This window comes from Symphalangus syndactylus, chromosome 6 (genome assembly GCF_028878055.3).
Source record: "Symphalangus syndactylus isolate Jambi chromosome 6, NHGRI_mSymSyn1-v2.1_pri, whole genome shotgun sequence".
Taxonomy (NCBI): Eukaryota; Metazoa; Chordata; class Mammalia; order Primates; family Hylobatidae; genus Symphalangus; species Symphalangus syndactylus.
Genome location: NC_072428.2, coordinates 9536057 through 9558055, shown reverse-complemented (window position 1 = coordinate 9558055; position 21999 = coordinate 9536057). Strand labels below are relative to the sequence as shown.

Below are 21999 nucleotides of genomic sequence, written 5' to 3'. Positions count from 1 at the left end.
AGGAAAATATGTCTGTTCTGCTTGGCAGGTCCTAGCAGAAGATGTGACTCAGACTGCCTCTGGGCGGGGCTGGCTGGCCCACAGATCCTGCCACCATGCCGCAGCATCGTCAGGACCCTCCATGAGCATAAGCTGGGCAGAGCTTCCTGGCCATCTGTCCAGCAGGTAAGGCATTTTTTGCCTGAAGTCCTCAAGGGTTTGCACGTGCATTTTTACTATTGTATGCTCCCAAATTAGACGATGGCTTGGTTCACCAGCTTGTCAGAGTGGTCCGATCACCCAGACTGTGGTGACTGGCCTACTGGGCACTCGGCCAGGTAAAAAAAGTCTTATGTTGTAAAGGTCCCAGCTGGAATGCACTCTGCCCCTTTTGCTTTCCAAGATTATTAGTTCATGTACATTGCAAATATTTTCATGCACAGGGCAGGCAGTTAGCTTTCCTTTGGTGGGAGGGCTTGTCTCTAGGGCTCATCTATGAAGGAGGAAGAGATTGGCAGTTTACCCAGAACTTGGGTTTTAATTCAACCTAATTCATTTCTCTCTGTGGCAGGGGCTCCAGCAGTCCTTTCTGCACACTCTGGATTCTTACCGGATATTACAAAAGGCTGCCCCCTTTGACAGGAGGGCTACATCCTTGGCGTGGCACCCGACTCACCCCAGCACTGTAGCTGTGGGTTCCAAAGGGGGAGATATCATGCTGTGGAATTTTGGCATCAAGGACAAACCCACCTTCATCAAAGGGGTGAGCAGTTCCCCATGCCAGGTCGTGCTAAAGAAGTGTTTGTTGGCTGGGCGCGGTGATTCACGCCTGTAATCCCAGCACTTTGGGAGGCCAAGGTGGGCAGATCACCTGAGGTATGGAGTTTGAGACCAGCCTGGCCAACATGGTGAAACCCCATCTCTACTAAAAATACAAAAATCAGCTGGGCGTGGTGGCAGACGCCTGTAATCCCAGCTACTCAGGAGGCTGAGGCAGGAGAATTGCTTGAACCCAGGAGGCAGAGGTTGCAGTGAGCCAAGATTGCACCACTACACTCCAGCCTGGGCAACAAGAGTGAAACTCCATCTCAAAAAATAATAATAATAATAATAATAAAATAAAATAAAAATAAGGAGTCGAAAGCATGAAAGGAATATTGATGTCATCCAGTAATCGTCAGGAAGAGGACTGGGATGAAAAGTAACTGTGGGCATTTTCAAATACGTAAATGATGATGATCTATATTTTTCTAATGCCTGTCCTTAAAATACTAGAAGATATAGACTATTGATCACCCATAGAATTATAGCCCCTTCTGGGCTGGGCCCAGTGGCTCATGCCTGTAATCCTAGCACTTTGGGAGGCCAAGGTGGGCTGACCATGAGGTCAAGAGATCGAGACCATCCTGGCCAACATGGTGAAACGCTGTCTCTACTAAAAATACAAGAAATTAGCTGGATGTGGTGGCGTGCGCCTGTAGTCCCAGCTACTTGGGACACTGAGACAGGAGAATCGCTTGAACCCGGGAGGTGAAGGTTGCAGTGAGCCGAGATCGCGCCACTGCACTCCAGCCTGGGCAACAGAGCGAGACTCCATCTCAAAAAAAAAAGAATTGAAGCCCCTAGTTACCACATTGACCTCATCTTACGCCACTGTCTTTTCTCACTTCCTATGCTGTAGCCACACCAGCTGTTTCTATTCCTGAAACCGGTTCTCTGTAATTGCTGTTCCCTTTGACTGGAGTGCTTTTCCCCATGGTCTTCTCATGGCTGGCGTCTTCTCTGCAGGTCTTTGCTGATTCTACCTCTTCAAAGATGCTTTCACTGGTTGTCCTTACTCATAATGTAGATCCCACTCCTCCACCGTCATTCCCTGTATCATTACCCTGCTTCATGTTTCCCCCAAGTGTTGATCAGTGTGTGAGATTTGATGCTTATTTGTATGTTTGCCCACCGATGGCAGGGACCTTTCCTTTCTGGTTCACCATTCTATTCCCAGTGCCTGGAACAAAGTTTGGCCTAGAGTAGCTGCTTTATATTTGTTGAATGAATGAGGGGCTTGAAGTGTAATTGAGCAGATGGGATGTATACATACGAGGTAATTAACAATACAGATGCCAAGTGCTACAGAATGTGAAAGAAGGAAGAACCCCCTTGTGAATTGGAGTCAATAGAGAAGACTCCATGGATGAGTGAGGAGGAGCAGTATTAGATAAATGGAGAGAAAAGAAGGAAAGACATAGTGTGGTTGGGTGAGGTTTGGCACAGAGTTCTTGGGAATGGTCTTTGTTGTGCTAGAGTTTATCATCCATTGCGGAGGGGTGAGTGCGTCGTCCCCTCTAGGACCTTTAGCCAGCCCAGCTGGTGGCTGACACTGGAGGGCTGTGCTGTGAAAAGTGACACTGGGTTTAGAGCAGGAGCCACAAACTTATATGGCTCCAGAAGCCAAACAGAGTGGAAAAAAAAAAAAAAGAATGTATGGTGGTAGGGCCAGGGGTGACTAGAGATGACTGCTGTGCAGACATGTAGGTCTCGTGATATCAGATGTGATTTTTCTCAAAGACACAAATCCTCATTTTTTAAATGTCATATATCTTGAGTTTAAAAAAATTGTAAAATACACATAGCATAAAATGTATCACCTTAACCATTTAAAACTTTTTTTTTTTTTTGAGACACAGTCTCGCTCTGTCACCCAGGCTGGAGTGCAGTGGCGCGATCTCGGCTCACTGCAGGCTCTGCCTCCCGAGTTCACGCCATTCTCCTGCCTCAGCCTCCCCAGCAGCTGAGACTGCAGGCGCCCGCCACCGCGCCCGGCTAATTTTTGTATTTTTAGTAGAGACGGGGTTTCACCGTGTTAGCCAGGATGGTCTCCATCTCCTGACCTCGTGATCCGCCCGCCTCGGCCTCCCAAAGTGCTGGGATTACAGGCGTGAGCCACCGCGCCCGGCCAACTTTTTAAAAAATAATGATAAAATACATATAACATGAAATTTACTTTCGTAACCATTTTAAAGTGCACAGTTCAATGGCATTAGGTAAATTGTGTAACCAGTCTCCAGAACTTCATCATTTTATTATTTTATTATTTTTTGAGTCTCATTCTGTCACCCAGGCTGGAGTGCAGTGACACAACCATAGCTCACTGCAGCCTCCACCTTCCTGACTCAAGGAATCCTCAGGCTTCAGCCTCCCATGTAGCAGGGACTACAGGTATGCACCACCATGCCTGGCTAATTTTTCGAGATGTGGTCTCTATATTGCCCAGGCTGGTCTCAAACTACTAGCCTCAAGCAATCCTTCTGTCTTGTCTTCCCAAATTGCTTGGGATTACAGGGCTGAGCCACTGTGCTGGGCCTCTAGAACTTCTTAATATTGGCACTGAATAAAATTAAACACACGTCTCAGCTGAACTCTGCTTCAGCCCACTATTTTTCTAGCTCTGGTTTAAAGGTTGACATGAGGGGGAACCCAGGAGGAGGTCTCTTTATTTATTTATTTGTTTGTTTATTTATTTTTTTGAGATGGAGTCTCACTCTGTTGCTCAGGCTGGAGTGCAGTGGCGCAATCTCGGCTCACTGCAAGCTCCGCCTCCCGGGTTCACGCCATTCTCCTGCCTCAGCCTCTGAAGTAGCTGGGACTACAGGTGCCCGCCACCACACCTGGCTAATTTTTTTATATTTTTTAGTGGAGATGGGGTTTCACCATGTTAGGCAGGATGGTCTCGATCTCCTGACCTCGTGATCCGCCCGCCTCGACCTCCCAAAGTGCTGGGATTACAGGCGTGAGCCACCGCGCCCGGCCAGGAGGAGGTCTCTTAAGTGGAGGGATTTGGAGAGCAGACCAGCAGAAAAGGCCAGGTTAGACAGGCGTGGGAGACTGGAATTCAAGGTGTGAGATGGGTGTTCAAGGAACAAGTGCCAGAAGCCCCCAGAAGGGCAGTCAGAGGAGTGCCGCAGACAGAGTGGGGTAGGTTTCCTGCCCAGCTAAAGAGGCAGGTGACCGCCAGTAAGGCAGCTTGAAGTTGAAGTCAGAACCCAGAGCTCAGACAGGAAGAAATTTGTTTTCTTGTTTTCTCCAGGAGTCTGGGACATGGGAATAGAGGAATTTAGCTTATGCCTGGAGATGGGAAGAAGCAGTGTAGGGTATTCTAGGGGAAGAGCTTCCTGAGTAACAGGATAATGACAAGTGCTTTAAACTTGTGCCAGACTGAGATTGTTTTTTTTCTTTTTTGCATCACCTTATGACATGAATGTAACCTTCTTTACAGTGTAAACTTTCTTTACACTGTAATGAAGATTGGTCTAGGCATTGAATTTTGTGACTTGCATTTGCAGGGAGCTAGATTGGAGGAGAGGAAGGGTATGGCAGTCTAGAGGAGACCTGTCTGGTTTTACTTCCAGATGCTGACAGCAGAATGCTAATTTGAGACCAGTTACTGGAGGAGCAACAGTGCCTCATTTTGTCACTTCTTTAGTCATCTGATCTTGGCTGTGACCTTTACATTCTTCAGGCCCTTGGCAAGGGAACATATATTACGGTTTCACAATGAAGATAGCTTAATTTTATTCCTATTATAAAAACAATGTATGGGGCCAGGCGCAGTGGCTCACGCCTGTAATCCCAGCACTTTGGGAGGCCGAGGCAGGTGGATCACCTGAGGTCAGGAGTTCGAGACCAGCCTGACCAACACATAGTGAAACCCTGTCTCTACTAAAAATACAAAAATTAGCCGGGAGTAGTGGTGCACGCCTTTAGTTCCAGCTACTCGGGAATTTGAGGCAGGAGAATCACTTGAACCTGGGGGGTGAAGGTTGCAGTGAGCCGAGATGGTGCCAGCCTGCACTCCAGCCTGGGCGACACAGCGAGACTCCATCTCTCAAAAAACAAAACAGTGTATTCTTATAAAAAAAATACAGAGAAAAGTTTAAAAAATAAATATGATCCAAAATCCCTATTTTCCGCATCCCTCTGTGCGTGTGTACACTATGTTCAGCATCCCTCTGTGCGCGTGTACACTATTTTCCGCATCCCTCTGTGCGTGTGTACACTATTTTCAACATCCCTCTGTGAGTGTGTACACTATTTTCAGCATCCCTCTGTGAGTGTGTACACTATTTTCAGCATCCCTCTGTGCGTGTGTACACTATTTTCCGCATCCCTCTGTGAGTGTGTACACTATTTTCCGCATCCCTCTGTGCGCGTGTACACTATTTTCAGCATCCCTCTGTGAGTGTGTACACTATTTTCAGCATCCCTCTGTGCGTGTGTACACTATTTTCCGCATCCCTCTGTGCGTGTGTACACTATTTTCAACATCCCTCTGTGAGTGTGTACACTATTTTCAGCATCCCTCTGTGAGTGTGTACACTATTTTCCGCATCCCTCTGTGCGCGTGTACACTATTTTCAACATCCCTCTGTGAGTGTGTACACTGTTTTCCTCATCTCTCTGTGCGTGTGTACACTATTTTCCGCATCCCTCTGTGCGTGTGTACACTATGTTCAGCATCTCTCTGTGCGTGTGTACACTATTTTCCGCATCCCTCTGTGAGTGTGTACACTATTTTCCGCATCTCTCTGTGCGTGTGTACACTATTTTCAGCATCCCTCTGTGCGTGTGTACACTATTTTCAGCATCTCTCTGTGCGTGTGTACACTATGTTCAGCATCCCTCTGTGCGTGTGTACACTATGTTCAGCATCTCTCTGTGCGTGTGTACACTATTTTCCGCATCCCTCTGTGAGTGTGTACACTATTTTCCGCATCTCTCTGTGCGTGTGTACACTATTTTCAGCATCCCTCTGTGCGTGTGTACACTATTTTCAGCATCCCTCTGTGCGTGTGTACACTATTTTCAGCATCCCTCTGTGCGTGTGTACACTATGTTCAGCATCTCTCTGTGCGTGTGTACACTATTTTCCGCATCCCTCTGTGAGTGTGTACACTATTTTCCGCATCTCTCTGTGCGTGTGTACACTATTTTCAGCATCTCTCTGTGCGTGTGTACACTATTTTCCGCATCCCTCTGTGCGTGTGTACACTATTTTCCACATCCCTCTGTGCGTGTGTACACTATTTTCCGCATCCCTCTGTGCGTGTGTACACTATTTTCAGCATCTCTCTGTGAGTGTGTACACTGTTTTCCGCATCCCTCTGTGCGTGTGTACACTATTTTCAGCATCCCTCTGTGTGTGCTTACACTATGTTCAGCATCCCTCTGTGCGTGTGTGCACTATGTTCAGCATCCCTCTGTGCGTGTGTACACTATTTTCAGCATCCCTCTGTGCGTGTGTACACTATTTTCAGCATCCCTCTGTGCGTGTGTACACTATTTTCCGCATCCCTCTGTGCGTGTGTACACTATTTTCCGCATCCCTCTGTGCGTGTGTACACTATTTTCAGCATCCCTCTGTGCGTGTGTACACTATATTCCGCATCCCTCTGTGCGTGTGTGCACTATTTTCCGCATCCCTCTGTGCGTGTGTACACTATTTTCCGCATCCCTCTGTGCGTGTGTGCACTATGTTCAGCATCCCTCTGTGCGTGTGTGCACTATGTTCAGCATCCCTCTGTGCGTGTGTACACTATTTTCCGCATCCCTCTGTGTGTGTGTACACTATTTTCCGCATCCCTCTGTGAGTGTGTACACTATTTTCCGCATCCCTCTGTGCGTGTGTACACTATTTTCAGCATCCCTCTGTGCGTGTGTACACTATTTTCAGCATCCCTCTGTGCGTGTGTACACTATTTTCCGCATCCCTCTGTGCGTGTGTACACTATTTTCAGCATCCCTCTGTGCGTGTGTACACTATTTTCAGCATCTCTCTGTGAGTGTGTACACTGTTTTCCGCATCCCTCTGTGCGTGTGTACACTATTTTCAGCATCCCTCTGTGTGTGCTTACACTATGTTCAGCATCCCTCTGTGCGTGTGTGCACTATGTTCAGCATCCCTCTGTGCGTGTGTACACTATTTTCAGCATCCCTCTGTGCGTGTGTACACTATTTTCAGCATCCCTCTGTGCGTGTGTACACTATTTTCCGCATCCCTCTGTGCGTGTGTACACTATTTTCCGCATCCCTCTGTGCGTGTGTACACTATTTTCCGCATCCCTCTGTGCGTGTGTACACTATTTTCAGCATCCCTCTGTGCGTGTGTACACTATATTCCGCATCCCTCTGTGCGTGTGTGCACTATTTTCCGCATCCCTCTGTGCGTGTGTACACTATTTTCCGCATCCCTCTGTGCGTGTGTGCACTATGTTCAGCATCCCTCTGTGCGTGTGTGCACTATGTTCAGCATCCCTCTGTGCGTGTGTACACTATTTTCCGCATCCCTCTGTGTGTGTGTACACTATTTTCCGCATCCCTCTGTGAGTGTGTACACTATTTTCCGCATCCCTCTGTGCGTGTGTACACTATTTTCAGCATCCCTCTGTGCGTGTGTACACTATTTTCCGCATCCCTCTGTGCGTGTGTACACTATTTTCCGCATCCCTCTGTGCGTGTGTACACTATTTTCAGCATCCCTCTGTGCGTGTGTACACTATTTTCAGCATCCCTCTGTGCGTGTGTACACTATTTTCCACATCCCTCTGTGCGCGTGTACACTATGTTCAGCATCTCTCTGTGCGTGTGTACACTATTTTCCGCATCCCTCTGTGAGTGTGTACACTATTTTCCGCATCTCTCTGTGCGTGTGTACACTATTTTCCGCATCCCTCTGTGCGTGTGTACACTATTTTCCGCATCCCTCTGTGCGTGTGTACACTATTTTCCGCATCCCTCTGTGCGTGTGTACACTATTTTCAGCATCCCTCTGTGCGTGTGTACACTATATTCCGCATCCCTCTGTGCGTGTGTGCACTATTTTCCGCATCCCTCTGTGCGTGTGTACACTATTTTCCGCATCCCTCTGTGAGTGTGTACACTATTTTCAGCATCCCTCTGTGCGTGTGTACACTATTTTCAGCATCCCTCTGTGAGTGTGTACACTATTTTCCGCATCCCTCTGTGCGTGTGTACACTATTTTCAGCATCCCTCTGTGAGTGTGTACACTATTTTCAGCATCCCTCTGTGTGTGTGTACACTATTTTCCACATCCCTCTGTGCGTGTGTACACTATTTTCAGCATCCCTCTGTGCGTGTGTACACTATTTTCCGCATCCCTCTGTGCGTGTGTACAGTATTTTTTTTTTTTTCCAAGTCTGAGTCTCGCTGTGTCGCCCAGGCTGGAGCAGAGTGGTGCAATCTCACCTCACTGCAACCTCCGCCTCCTGGGTTCAAGCCATTCTCCTTCCTCAGCCTCCTGAGTAGCTGGGGTTACAGGCATGCACCACCACACCCAGCTAATTTTTGTTTTGTTTTGTTTTTTTGAGACAGAGTCTCACTCTATTGCCCAGGCTGGAGTGCAGTAGTGTGATCTCGGCCCACTGCAACCTCTGCCTCCTGAGTTGAAATGATTCTCCTGCCTCCGCCTCCCCAGTAGCTGGGATTACAGGAGCCTGCCACCATGCCCAGCTAATTTTTGTATTTTTAGTAGAGACAGGGTTTCACCATGTTGGCCAGGCTCGTCTTGAACTCGTGGCCTAAGGTGATCCACCTGCCTTGACCTCCCAAAGTGCTGGCATTACAGGTGTGAGCCACGGTGCCCGGCCTGAATTTTATATTTTTAGTAGAAACAGAGTTTCACCATATTGGCCAGGCTGGTCTCAAACTCCTGACCTCAAGTGATCCGCCCGCCCGAGCCTCCCAAAATGCTGGGATTACAGGCACGAGCCACTGCGCCCGGCCTGGGTTTTTTAAATTATATCTTTATTGAGGTATAGTGGACGTAAACGGCACCTATTTCAAGTGTAAAATTTAGCTATTCTCAGCCTATGGGGTAGTCCTACTCCAGAGGAGCAGTAAGAAAAAAAAGAATAAATTGTACAATTTGGTGAGTTTTGACATATGTGTACAACTGGGAAGCCATCACCACGATTAAAATAGCTCCCATTTCCCCACCCTTTGTAGTATATTTGGAGAGTGACAGATAGATGAGTTATCTATGCCCCTTTGTCATCCACCCCTTTCTACCCAATATCTTATTCACTGTAAACTGCTGATCTATTTTTTGTTTTTAGAAATTACATTTTCTGGCCGGGCGCAGTGGCTCACGCTTGTAATCCCAGCACTTTGGGAGGCCAAGGTGGGCGGATCATGAGGTCAGGAGATCGAGACCACGGTGAAACCCCGTCTCTACTAAAAATACAAAACAATTAGCCGGGCGTGGTGGCGGGCGCCTGTAGTCCCAGCTACTCGGAGAGGCTGAGGCAGAAGAATGGCGTGAACCCGGGAGGCGGAGCTTGCAGTGAGCCGAGATCGCGCCACTGCACTCCAGCCTGGGCAACAGAGCAAGACTCCGTCTCAAAAAAAAAAAAAAAAAAAAAGAAATTACATTTTCTAGAATTAAATATAAATAGAATCATAGAATATATGCTCTTTTGTTTTTGTTCTAGCTTCTTTCAGTATAATTATTTGAAAGTTATCCACATTTTTATGTGTGGTTTTTTTTTCTTTCTGAATAATGGTTCATTGTTTTTTGTTTTTTTTTTTAGGACAGGGTCTTGCTGTGTCACTCAGGTGTGATCATGGTTCAGCACAGCCTCAACCTCCTCAGCTCAAGCGATTCTCCCACCTCAGCCTCCTGAATAGCTGGCACTACACGCACAGGCCATCATACCTGGCTAATTTTAAAATTTTGTTACAGAGACAGAGGTCTCACTATGTTGCACAGGCTGGTTTCAAACTCCTCGCCTCAAGCAGTCCTCCTGCCTTAGACTCCCAAAGTGCCGGGTTTATAGGCGTGAGCCCCTGCACCCAGCTGCATTGTACTGATATGATACAGTTTATTCATTTACCTGTTGAAGGACATTTGAATTTTTTTCTAGTTTTTGAATGCAACATATAAAGCGGCTGTGAACATTCACGTACAAGCATTTGTGTTGATATATGTTTTCATTTTTCTTGGGTAAATACTTAGCAGTGGAATGGCTGGATTATAGAGTAGGAATGTTTTAAAGATACTTTTTAAATGAGAAAAGGTTTTTCTATTTGCCCACATATTGTCATTTCCAGTGCTTTCATTCTTTCATGTGATCCAGATTTCCTTTTGGTAATATTTTCCTTCTGCCTGAAGAAATTCCTTTCATATTTCTTATAATGCAGATTGGTGATAAATACTTTCCACTGTTGTTTATCTCGAAAAGTATTTTGCCTTTATTTTGAGGGAGGATGTTTTTGCTAAGTATAGAATTCTAGGTTCACAGTTTTTAAAATTATTTAACTTTTATTTTTTAATTGATAAATTAAAATTGTATTTACTTATTGCATACAATATATTTGTTCATGGTTTTCTTCCGTCAGTACTTTAAAGATGATGTCTAGGCTGGGCGCGGTGGCTTACGCCTGTAATCCCAGCACTTTGGGGGGCCAAGGCAAGTGGATCATTTGTGATCACGAGTTTTAGACCAGCCTGGCTAACATGGTGAAACCCCACCTCTACTAAAAGTACAAAAATTAGCTGGGTGTGGTGGCGCTCACCAGTAATCCCAGCTACCCGGGAGGCTGAGGCATGAGAATATTGAACCTGAGAGGCAGAGGTTGCAGTGAGCCGAGATGGTGTCACTGCACTCCATTCTGGGTGACAGAGCGAGACTGTGTCTTAAAAATAAATAAATAAGGCCGGGCGCGGTGGCTCACACCTGTAATCCCAGCGCTTTGGGAGGCCGAGGCGGGCGGATCACGAGATCAAGAGATTGAGGCCATCCTGGCTAACATGGTGAAACCCTGCCTGTACTAAAAATACAAAAAAAATTAGCCGGGCATGGTGGCGGGCGCCTGTAGTCCCAGCTACTTGGGAGGCTGAGGCAGGAGAATGGCGTGAACCCAGGAGGCAGAGCTTGCAGTGAGCCAAGATCGCACCACTGCACTCCAGCCTGGGCGACAGAGCAAGACTCCGTCTAAAATAAATAAATAATAAAAATAAAGACGATTTCTAGTTGGGCTCAATGGTTCATGCCTGTAATCTCAACACTTTGAGAGGCTGAGCCTGGGGGACCTCTTGAGGCCAGGACTTTAAGACCAGCCTAGGAAACACAGCAAGACCCCATCTCTACAAAAAAAAATCTTAAAAATTAGCTAGTGGCTCAAACTTGTAGTTCTAGCTATTCGAGAGGCTGAGGTGGGAGAATTGCTTAAGCCCAGGAGTACAAGGCTTCAGTGAGCTAGGCAAGCCTGGGTGACAGCAAGATCCTGTCTCAATTAAAACGAAACAAAACATCCTGATGAGAAGTCTGCTACTGTCCTTATGTTCCTCTCTATGTAATTTTTCTTCTGGTCACTTTAAAAATGATTATGATGTGCTTTGGAGGGGGGGATCACTAAGCTTCTTTGATTTATGGATTTTTTTTTTTTCTTTTTGAGACAGAGTCTCGCTCTGTCGCCCAGGCTGGAGTGCAGTGCCACAATCTCGGCTCACTGCAACCTCCGCCTCCAGGGTTCAAGCGATTCTCCCTGCCTCAGCCCTCCGAGTAGCTGGGATTACAGGCGCCCACCACCTCGCCTGGCTAATTTTTGTATTTATTTATTTTTATTTTTTAGTAGAGACAGGGTTTCACCATGTTGGCCAGGCTGGTCTTGAACTCCTGACCTCTGGTGATCTGCCCACCTCGGCCTCCAGAAGTGCTGGGATTACAGGCGTGAGCCACCTCACCCAGCCCATTATTTCTTACAAGTAGTTTAAAACGAAGAAAAAGAACAGTTCTTTTTTTCTTGGGACTCCAATTACATATTGTCCTGCAGGTGATTGATGCACTGTTAATTTTTTTTTTTTTTTTTTTTTTTTGAGACGGAGTCTTGCTCTGTCGCCCAGGCTGGAGTGCAGTGGCGCAATCTCGGCTCACTGCAAGCTCCGCCTCCCGGGTTCAATGCCATTCTCCTGCCTCAGCCTCTCCGAGTAGCTGGGACTACAGGCGCCCGCCACCACGCCCGGCTAATTTTTTGTATTTTTAGTAGAGACGGGGTTTCACCGTGGTCTCGATCTCCTGACCTCGTGATCCGCCCGCCTCGGCCTCCCAAAGTGCTGGGATTACAAGCGTGAGCCACCGCGCCCGGCCTGCACTGTTAATTTTTGTCTTTTTCCCTGTTTCATTTTGTACAGTTGTTCACTGATCTTTACTTCTGTAATATCTAACCTTCTGCTGTCAATCCCTCCCTCCCTCCTTCCTTTCTTCCTTTCTCTCTCTTCTCTTCTCTTCTTTTTTTTTTTTTCTTTTTATTTTGAGACGGAGTCTCACTCTGTCGCCCAGGCTGGAGTGCAGTGGCACGATCTTGGCTCACTGCAAGCTCCGCCTCCTGGGTTCATGCCATTCTCCTGCCTCAGCCTCCCGAGTAGCTGGGACTACAGGCGCCCGCCACCACGCCCAGCTAATTTTTTGTATTTTTAGTAGAGACGGGGTTTCACCGTGGTCTCGATCTCCTGACCTCGTGATCCGCCCGCCTCAGCCTCCCAAAGTGCTGGGATTACAAGCGTGAGCCACCACGTCCCGCTTCCTTTCTCTTTCTTGCCTGTGCAGAGCAGGGCTACTCCATAGGCAAAGTAGCCAGCGTATTTTTCATTTCAGATACTGTATATCCCCTCTAGAAGTTTAATTTGGGTCTTTTTTCATGTCTTCCATTTCTCTCCTCATATTTATTATTTCCTCTTCTTTCTTTTTTGAGATGAGGTCTCACTCTCTCTTCCAGGCTGGAGTGCACTGGCACGATCTCAGCTCACTGCAACCTCCGCCTCCCAGGTTCAAGCGATCCTTCTGCCTCAGCCTCCTGAGTAGCTGGGATTACAGATGTGCACCACCACGCCCAGCTAATTTTTGTGTTTTTAGTAGAGACTAAGTTTCGCCATATTGGCCAGGCTGGTCTCAGACTCCTAACCTCAAGTTATCCGCCTGCCTTGGCCTCCCAAAGTGCTGGGATTACAGGGTTGAGACACTGTGCCTGGCCCGATCCTGTGTCTTTAAAAAAAAAAAAAAAAATCTCTAACAAGTAATACTGCTTTTAAAAAAAAACATTGTGGGCCAGGCTCAGTGGCTCACGCCTGTAATCCCAGCACTTTGGGAGGCTGAGGTGGATGGATCACAAGGTCAGGAGATCGAGACCATCCTGGCCAACACGGTGAAACCCCATCTCTACTAAAAATACAAAAAATTAGCCAGGCGTGGTGGCGGGCGCCTGTAATCCCAGCTACTTGGGAGGCTGAGGCAGGAGAATCACTTGAACCTGGGAGGCAGAGGTTGCAGTGACCTGAGATTATACCACTGCACTCCAGCCTGGGCAACAGAGCGAGACTCCATCTCGATTTAAAAAAAAAAAAAAACTGGTAGAAAACACATAAAACAATTTCCAATCTTTACCATTTTTAAGTGTACAGTTTAGTAATGTTAACTATATTCACGCTGTTATGCAACAGATCACTAGAACTTTTTTCTTATAAAACTGAAACTCTATACCACCAAACAAGTCTCCACTTCTCCCTCCCCTTATCCCCTGGCAACCACAGTACTACTTTCTGTTTCTGCGAGTTTGACCACTTTAGATATCTCATCTAAGTGGAATAATACAGTATTCGTCTTTTTGTGACAGGCTTATTTCACTTAATGCAGTGTTTTAAGATTCATCCATGGTGTAGCATGTGGCAGAATTTCCTTTTTTAAGGCTGAATAATATTCCATTGTTTGTGTGTACCACCTTTTGTTTATCTGTTTATTCATTGACAGACACTTGGGTTGATTTCATGTTTTGGCTATTGTGAATAATGCTGCAGTGAATATGGATGTGCAAATATCCCTTTGAGACCCCGATTTCAGTTCTTTGGGGCTTATGCCAATAAGTAGGATTGTTTCATCAAATGGTAATTGTGTTGTTCATTTTTTGAGGAACCGCTATACTGTTTTCCATACTGGCTATACCATCTCACGTTCCCATCAGCAGTGTAGAAATGTCCCAACTTCTCCACTTCCTCACCAGCATTTATTTTCTTTTTTTTTTTTTGAGATGGAGTCTCCCTCTGTCACCCAGGCTGGAATGTAGTGGCGCAGCCTCAGCTTACTGCAACCTCTGCCTCCCGAGTTCAACTGATTCTCCTGACTCAGCCTCCAGTAGCTGAGATTATAGGCGCACACCACCATGCCCGGCTAATTTTTGTATTTTTAGTAAAGACGGGTTTTGCCATGTTGGCCAGGCTGGTCTTGAACTCTCGACCTCAGGTGATTCATTTGCCTTGGCCTCCCAAATTGCTGGGATTACAAGCGTGAGCCACCGTACTCGGCCTTTTCTGTTTTTTTGATAGTGGCCGTCCTAAGGGATGTGAGGTGATAGCAGTGTAGTTTCATTTGCATTTCTCTAATGATTAGTGATGTTGAGCCTTTACGTGTGCTTCTTGGCCATTTGTATATTTTCTTTGAAGGAATGTCCATTCATGCCTTTTTTTTTTTTTTTTTTTTTTTTGAAACAGGGTCTTACTTGGTCACCCAGGCTGCAGTACAGTGGCACGATGATAGCTCACTGCAGCCTCGAACTTCTGGGCTCCAGTGATCCCACTGCCTTAGCCACCCGAGTAACTGGGACTGCAGGTGCTCACCACCATACCTTGCTAACTTTGTTTTGTTTTGTTTTTTTCGCTGTTTCTTACGGAAAGGACCTACTAAGTTAAAAAAAATTATTTTTATAGAGATTGGGTCTTGAACTCCTGTTTGCCTGTTTTTCAGTTGGGTTATTTGTTGTTGTTTTGTAGGGGTTCTTTATATATTCTGGATATTAACCTTTTTTTTTTTTTTGAGATGGAGTTTCGCTCCTGTCGTGCAGGCTGGAGTGTAATGGCTCAATCTCGGCTCACTGCAATCTCCACCTCCCGGGTTCAGGCAATTCTCCTGCTTCAGCCTCCTGAGTAGCTGGGATTACAGGCATGCACCAACATGCCTGGCTAATCTTTGTATTTTTAGTAGAGACAGGGTTTCACCATGTTGGCCAGGCTGGTCTTGAACTCCTGACCTCAGGTGATCCACCTGTCTCGGCCTCCCAAAGTGCTGGGATTACAGGCGTGAGACACTGCGCCCGGCCATGATATTAACCTTTTATCAGATCTATGACTTGAAAATATCTTCTCCCACTTCATAGATTGCCTTTTCACTCTGTGGATTGTTTCTTTTGATGCCTGAATTTTATTTTTTATTTTTTTTTTATTTTGAGATGGAATTTCACTCTTGTCGCCCAGGCTGGAGTGCAATGGTGCGATCTTGGCTCACTGCAACCTCCGCCTCCCGGGTTCAAGCAATTCTCCTGCCTCAGCCTCCCAAGAAGCTGGAATTACAGGTGCCCGCCACCACGCTCAGCTAGCCCGATTGATTTTTAATAGTTAAACCAACTGTGCATTCTTGGAATAAGTTCATCCTGGCCATAACGTATTTATCGTTTTTAAATATTACTGGATTGAGCTGGCAAATATTTTAAGATCTTTGCATTTGTGTTCATGTGTAAAATTGGCCAAATCCTTGTCACATTTGTGTATCAAAATTATGCTGATTTCTGGCCAGGCACGGTGGATCACGCCTGTAATTCCAGCACTTTGGGAATCCGAGGCGGTCGGATTATGAAGTCAGGAGATGGAGACCATCCTGGCCAACATGGTGAAACCCCGTCTTTACTAAATATGCAAAAATTAGCTGGACATGGTGGCGCACTCCTGTCATCCCAGCTACCAGGGAGGTTGAGGCAGGAGAATTGTTTGAACTCGGGAAGTGGAGGTTGCAGTGAGGCAAGATCGTGGCAGTGCACTCCAGGCTGGCAACAGAGTGAGGCTCCGTCTCAAAACAAAACAAACAAACAAAAAAAGATTATGCTGATTTCTGAGAATTGCTTGAGCCCAGGAGGCAGAGGTTGCAGTAAGCCGAGTGCACCACTGCAGTCCAGCCTGAGCGACAGAGCACGACTCTGTCTCAAAAAAAAAAAATTATGCTGCCCTCTTTAGCTTGGGAATTATTCCTTCTTTTTCTAGTCTGTGGAGAGGGAGGGTTTAACATCAATATCTGGCTGGGTGCAGTGGCTCACTCCTGTAATCCCAGCACTTTGGGTGGCCAAGGTGGGCAGATCACCTGAGGTCAGGAGTTCGAGACCAGCCTGGCCAACATGGCAAAACCCTGTCTCTACTAAAAATACACAAAAATTCGCTGAGCATGGTAGCAGTTACTTGTAATCCTAGCTACTCGGAAGGCTGAGGCAGGAGAATTGCTTGAACCCAGGAGGCAGAGGTTGCAGTGAGCCAAGATTGTGCCACTGCACTCCAGCCTGGGCAACAGCGTGGGACTCCGTCTCAAAAAAAAAAAAAAAGAAGGAAAGATCAATATCTCTTCCTCAGCCAGGTCCGGTGGCTCATGACTGTAATCCCAACACTTTGGGAGGCCGAGGCAGGCGGATCATTTGAGGTCAGGAGTTCGAGACCAGCCTGGCCAACATGATGAAACTCCGTCTCTCCTAAAAATACAAAACTTAGCTAAGCGTGGTGGCGTGAGCCTGTAATCCCAGGTACTTGGGAGGCTGAGGCTGGAGAATTGCTTAAACCCAGGAGGCGGAGGTTGCAGTGAGCTCAGATCGCACCATTGCACTCCAGCCTGGGCTACAGAGTGAGACTCCATCTCAAAAAAAAAAAAAAAAAGGCCGGGCGCGGTGGCTCAAGCCTGTAATCCCAGCACTTTGGGAGGCCGAGGCGGGTGGATCACGAGGTCAGGAGATCGAGACCATCCTGGCTAACACGGTGAAACCCTGTCTCTACTAAAAATACAAAAAATTAGCCGGGCGTGTTGGCAGGCGCCTGTAGTCCCAGCTACTCGGGAGGCTGAGGCAGGAGAATGGCGTGAACCCGGGAGGCGGAGCTTGCAGTGAGCCGAGATCGCGCCACTGCACTCCAGCCTGGGGGACAGAGAAAGACTCTGTCTCAAAAAAAAAAAAAAATTATATCTATCTATCTATCTATCTATCTATCTATCTATCCATCCATCCATCTATCAGTCGTCTTCCTCTTTCTTCATCTTCTTTTTCCTTTCCTGAACAGTTCAAACCAAAAGTCATTAGGTAGGATCAATCAAGATAGATGTTTACGTAGTGGGGAGGCTACAGTGCTGGAAGTGCCAGATGCTGGGGCCCCTGAAGCTGAGGTGAATGTCATTACAGGTGGCAGGTGGCAGCTCAGTACGTAGAGACTGGGCCCAAGCAAGATCAGAAGGGCATCCATGCAGGCAGGGGTGAAGAGTTGAGGAGGCTGGGCATGGAATAGTGAAGTCTGAAGCAGGGGTGAGGATGCTGAACCACAAGGAGGCCTAGAGTGGGGTGGTGGAGTCAAGTGGGGTGAGCAGGGCTTTTGCATGGAGAGGGGCGGCCGTGGCGCCTGATGTGGGCAAGGAAGTTGCGTCTGCATGGTTGAGGGAGTGGAGAGAGGGGAGAGGGTGATTGTGCCCTCGGGAGGGTAAAAGAGTCCAAGCATCCTAAGGAAGACGTGCATTTGGGGAGTGTGTGGCAGCGATAGTGGAAGACTGGTTCCATACAAGGAGATTAATCAAATATGTAAGTATATTGAGTAAAATGGGAACCACATTTTTCACTGTCAAAGAAGGGAATTATAAACATGGAAAGAGAGAAACTCGAATAAACTCTGTGGTGTTGAATTTGAATTGAAGATATTGATACGAATTTAAGGTTTTCAGTATACAAAGTAAAGACAGTTGTGAAGCAATCTGATTGCAGATTCCTTTTACATTTTTATTACCTTAATCTTTTGTAAGTATCTCACCCTATGCTTAATTTGATGGCTCTTTTTTTTTTTTTTTTTTTTGAGAAGGAGTCTCGCTCTGTCACCCAGACTGGAGTGTAGTGGTGCGATCTCGGCTCACTGCAGGCTCCGCCCCCCGGGGTTCATGCCATTCTCCTGCCTCAGCCTCCTGCGTAGCTGGACTACAGGCGCCCGCCACCTCGCCCGGCTAATTTTTTGTATTTTTAGTAGAGACGGGGTTTCACCGTGTTAGCCAGGATGGTCTTGATCTCCTGGCCTCGTGATCCGCCCGCCTCAGCCTCCCAAAGTGCTGGGATTACAGGCGTGAGCCACCGCGCCCGGCCGATGGCTCTTCTTTTTTTTTTTTTTTTTCCTAATAGAGACAGGATCTTGCTCTGCTGCCCAGGCTGGAAGGCAGTGGCGGGATCAGAGCTTACTACAGCCTTGAACTCCTGGGCTCAAGTCATCATCCCGCCTCAGCCTCTCGAACAGCTATGAGCACAGGTGTGCACCATCACTCCCAGCTAATTTTTAATAATTTTTTACAGAGGCTGGACCCAGTGGGTTATGCCTGTAATGGCACTTTGGGACGCTGAGGTGGAAGGATTGCTTGAGCCCAGGAATTTGAGACCGGCCTGAGTTACAGAGTGAGACCGTGTCTCTAAAAAAAAAAAAAAAAAAAATTCGGTGACACACACTTATAGCCCCAGCTACTTGGGAGGCTGAGGCGGGAGGATTGCTTGAGCCCAGGAGGTTGGGGCTACACTGAGCCAGGATTTCACCAGTGCATCAAGGTTTCAAACTCCTGGCCTTAAGCGATTCTCCTGCCCCAGCCCCCCAAAATACTGGGATTATAGATGTGAGCTACTGTGCCCAGCTAATAGCTATTATTTTTGCAACTTATTATCGAGTTCTTCCAAAGCTTTCAACACAGCTTTTATAGTAGTAATAATGGGCTTTGTTTTTTCATGTATTTCATCAGTTTACGTGGTTAATTAAATTTGGTGTTAATTGCAGTAAAAGATACAATTGGAATAAACAGGTTTGAGAACAGCTACAACCAAGCCTTGGTTTGGTAAGCATAGACTCAACTGGAGGGAGCAGAAGATTGTCATACTACCAGCAAGCATTTGGCAGACCATGAGCATTAGAACGACGGTGAGGTCAGAACGTTTTATAGAGGGAAGGGAACGTGCCAGTTAGTATGTTGCAATAGCTAAGTGGTTGTTGCATAGAAGAACTTGTACAGGTTTATGAGGCTGGGATAGCTGCAGCGTAAAGAAGAAGTAGAAAAAGTGGAGACAGGCGGAGAAGTGGAGATCTTTACATCTTGGGGATGTAAAGTTCTTAAAACAGTGCCTGACCGGGCGCAGTGGCTCACACCTGTAATCCCAGCACTTTGGGAAGCCAAGGCAGGCCAATCACCTGAGGTCAGGAGTTAGAGACCAGCCTGACCAACATGGTGCAATCTGTCTTTACTAAAAATACAAAAATTAGCCGGGTGTGATGGTGTGGGCATGTAATCTCAGCTACTCAGGAGGCTGAGGCAGGAGGATCACTTGAATCCAGGAGGTGGAGGCTGCAGTGAGCTGAGGTTGTGCCACCGCACTCCAGCCTGCACGACAGAGCAAGGCTTCATCTCAAAAAAAAAAAAACAAAACAACAGCAAAGAAAATCCCCCCAAAAAACCAGTGCCTCGTACATAGTAAGCACTTAATAAGGTTAAGCCATTGATATTATCATGGTTATTTTCATCATCATTTTCTGGGATGTCTGGAAGAATAGGAAGGGGCACAGATCTGACTCCTGCCCTCCTAACTCAGCCACTGCTCTGAGCTGAAGCTCTTCTAAAGAGAGCACTGTGGGAATAACAGATTAGGGCACATCCATACAATGGATACCTCAGCAATAAGATGAGATGAGCTCTTGATACAGCAAACTCAGATGAATCTCAGAGGCATGATGAGTGAAATGAAACAAGACAGTCTCAAAAGGTTGCATACTGCCTAATTCATTTACATGACATTCTATTTTTTTTTTTTTTTTTTTTTGAGACGGAGTTTCGCTCTTGTTGCCCAGGCTGGAGAGCAATGGCACGATCTCGGCTCACTACAACCTCCACCTCCCGGGTTCAAGTGATTCTCCTGCCTCAGCCTACCTAGTAGCTGGGATTACAGGCATGCGCCACCACGCCCGGCTATTTCGTATTTTTAGTAGAGACGAGGTTTCTCCGTGTTGGTCAGGCTGGTCTTGAACTCCCTACCTCAGGTGATCCGCCCGCCTCGGCCTCCCAAAGTGCTGGGATTACAGGCGTGAGCCACCGCGCCCGGTCAACATTCTATCTTTAATTTAATTTAATTTTATTTTTAGAGACAGGGTCTTGCTCTGTCACCCACGCTAGAGTGCAGTGATGTGATCACAACTCACTGCAGCCTCGACCTCCAGGCTTCCATCATCCTCCCACCTCAGCCTTCTGAGTAGCTAGAACCACAGGCACCTACCACCATGCCTAAATTGTGTGTGTGTGTGTAGAGATGGGGTCTCCCTATATTGCTCAGGCTGGTCTTGAACTCCTGGCCTCAAGCGATCCCCCTGCCTCAGTCTCCCCAGGTGTTGGGATTACTGTGCTCAGTCTATAGGACATTCTATGGGGCAAAACAATAGTGATGGAGAATAGATCAGCCAGGGGCTGGGGGCAAGGGGAGGGTGTGATTGCAATGGGATACCACGGTGGAGTTTTTGGGCTGTTGGAAATGTTCTGCATCCTGATTTGGGTGGTGGTTATTTAAATCTATACATATGTTAAAATTCAGAGAACTGTATACCCCAAATTTGCTATATGTTAATTAAAAAAAAAAAAGTAAAAATAAAGCCTTAAGAAATGAAGGGAGGCTGGGCACGGTGGCTCACACCTGTAATCCCAGCACTTTGGGAGGCCAAGTGGCGGATTACCTGAGGTCAGGAGTCCCAGACCAGCCTGGCCAACATGGTGAAACCCCGTCTCTACTAAAAATATACAATTTAGCCATGTGTGGTGGTGGGCACCTGTAATCCCAGCTGCTTGGGAGGCTGAGGCAGGAGAATCGCTTGAACCTGGAAGGCAGAGGTTGCAGTGAGCCGAGATTGCGCCATTGCACTCCAGCCTGGGTGACAGAGCAGGACTCCATCTCAAAAAAATAAAAATAAAAAAAAAAAAAAGAAAGAAACGAAGGGGCCAGGCAAAGTGGCTCACGCCTGTAATCTTAGCACTTTGGGAAGCCGTGGCAGGAGGATCACTTGAGCTCAGGAGTTCAAGACCAGCCTGGGCAACATGACAAAACCCCATCTTTAAAAAAAAAAAAAAATACAGAAATTAGCTGGACATGGTGGCACACACCTGTAGTCCCAGCTACTTGGGAGGCTGAGGTGGGAGGGTCGCTTGAGCCCAGGAGATTAAGGCTGCAGTGAGCCATGTTTGTGCCACTGAACTTCAACCTAAGTGGCAGAGAAAGACCCTATTTCAAAGGAGAAGAAAAAGAAGTGAAGGCCCTGTGGAGAGCATCCTAGTGTTTAGGTGTCTAAGCTGACCTGGCCCCAAGCGCTGCTCGAGGGGTGCTTCTGTGACGGCGCAGCACGTGTGCCCAGGCCTGGTTCCTCACTGCCAGGCCCATCATCACTCACTGGCTTTTTCCTTCCTCGTGTTAGATTGGAGCTGGAGGGAGCATCACTGGGCTGAAGTTTAACCCTCTCAATACCAACCAGTTTTACGCCTCCTCAATGGAGGGAACAACTAGGCTGCAAGACTTTAAAGGCAACATTCTACGAGTTTTTACCAGCTCAGACACCATCAAGTGAGTAGTTTAACTAGCAGGGGAAAGGGCTTCTAAGCTTAGGTGTGGTTCCAGCAAGAGCATCCAGATGCCATTTCCTTAACCCAACCTGGCCCAGGGAAGAAAGGAAAGATGTCAGCCACTTTCCGCCCTTCTTTCTTTCTCTCAAACTGCTCCTTGGCTGCGTCACTGTGGTCCAGGTGGGTTACTGCTTTGGGAAGGTGTTCTGGAGCCTCAGCTCTTCTGTAAGTCATACCTGTATTAGACTGGACCTTGGCCCTCACTAGATAAGCCAGCATGGCGTGGACCCAGAAAGCCAGCTAGAGAATGGAGCAACAGCTCAGAACCTGAGA

General features: G+C 47.1%; 1 protein-coding gene across 5 annotated transcripts in view; it reads left to right on the top strand.

Moving 5' to 3' along the window:
- DDB2 (damage specific DNA binding protein 2) overlaps positions 1-21999 on the top strand; it is a 29439-nt gene that overhangs the window by 1470 nt on the left and 5970 nt on the right. For 3 of the 5 annotated variants that reach the window (XR_010121260.1, XM_055281673.2, XM_063640953.1), the window contains exons 2-4: positions 29-165; positions 551-742; positions 21522-21667. Coding sequence is in view for 4 of the 5 variants with exons in the window: in XM_055281673.2 (XP_055137648.1) it covers positions 29-165; positions 551-742; positions 21522-21667 (475 nt within the window). In the remaining variant the exon portion in view is untranslated. The remainder of the gene's footprint in view (positions 1-28; positions 166-550; positions 743-21521; positions 21668-21999) is intronic. The other 2 variants (XM_055281675.2, XM_055281674.2) reach the window with 2 other exon arrangements.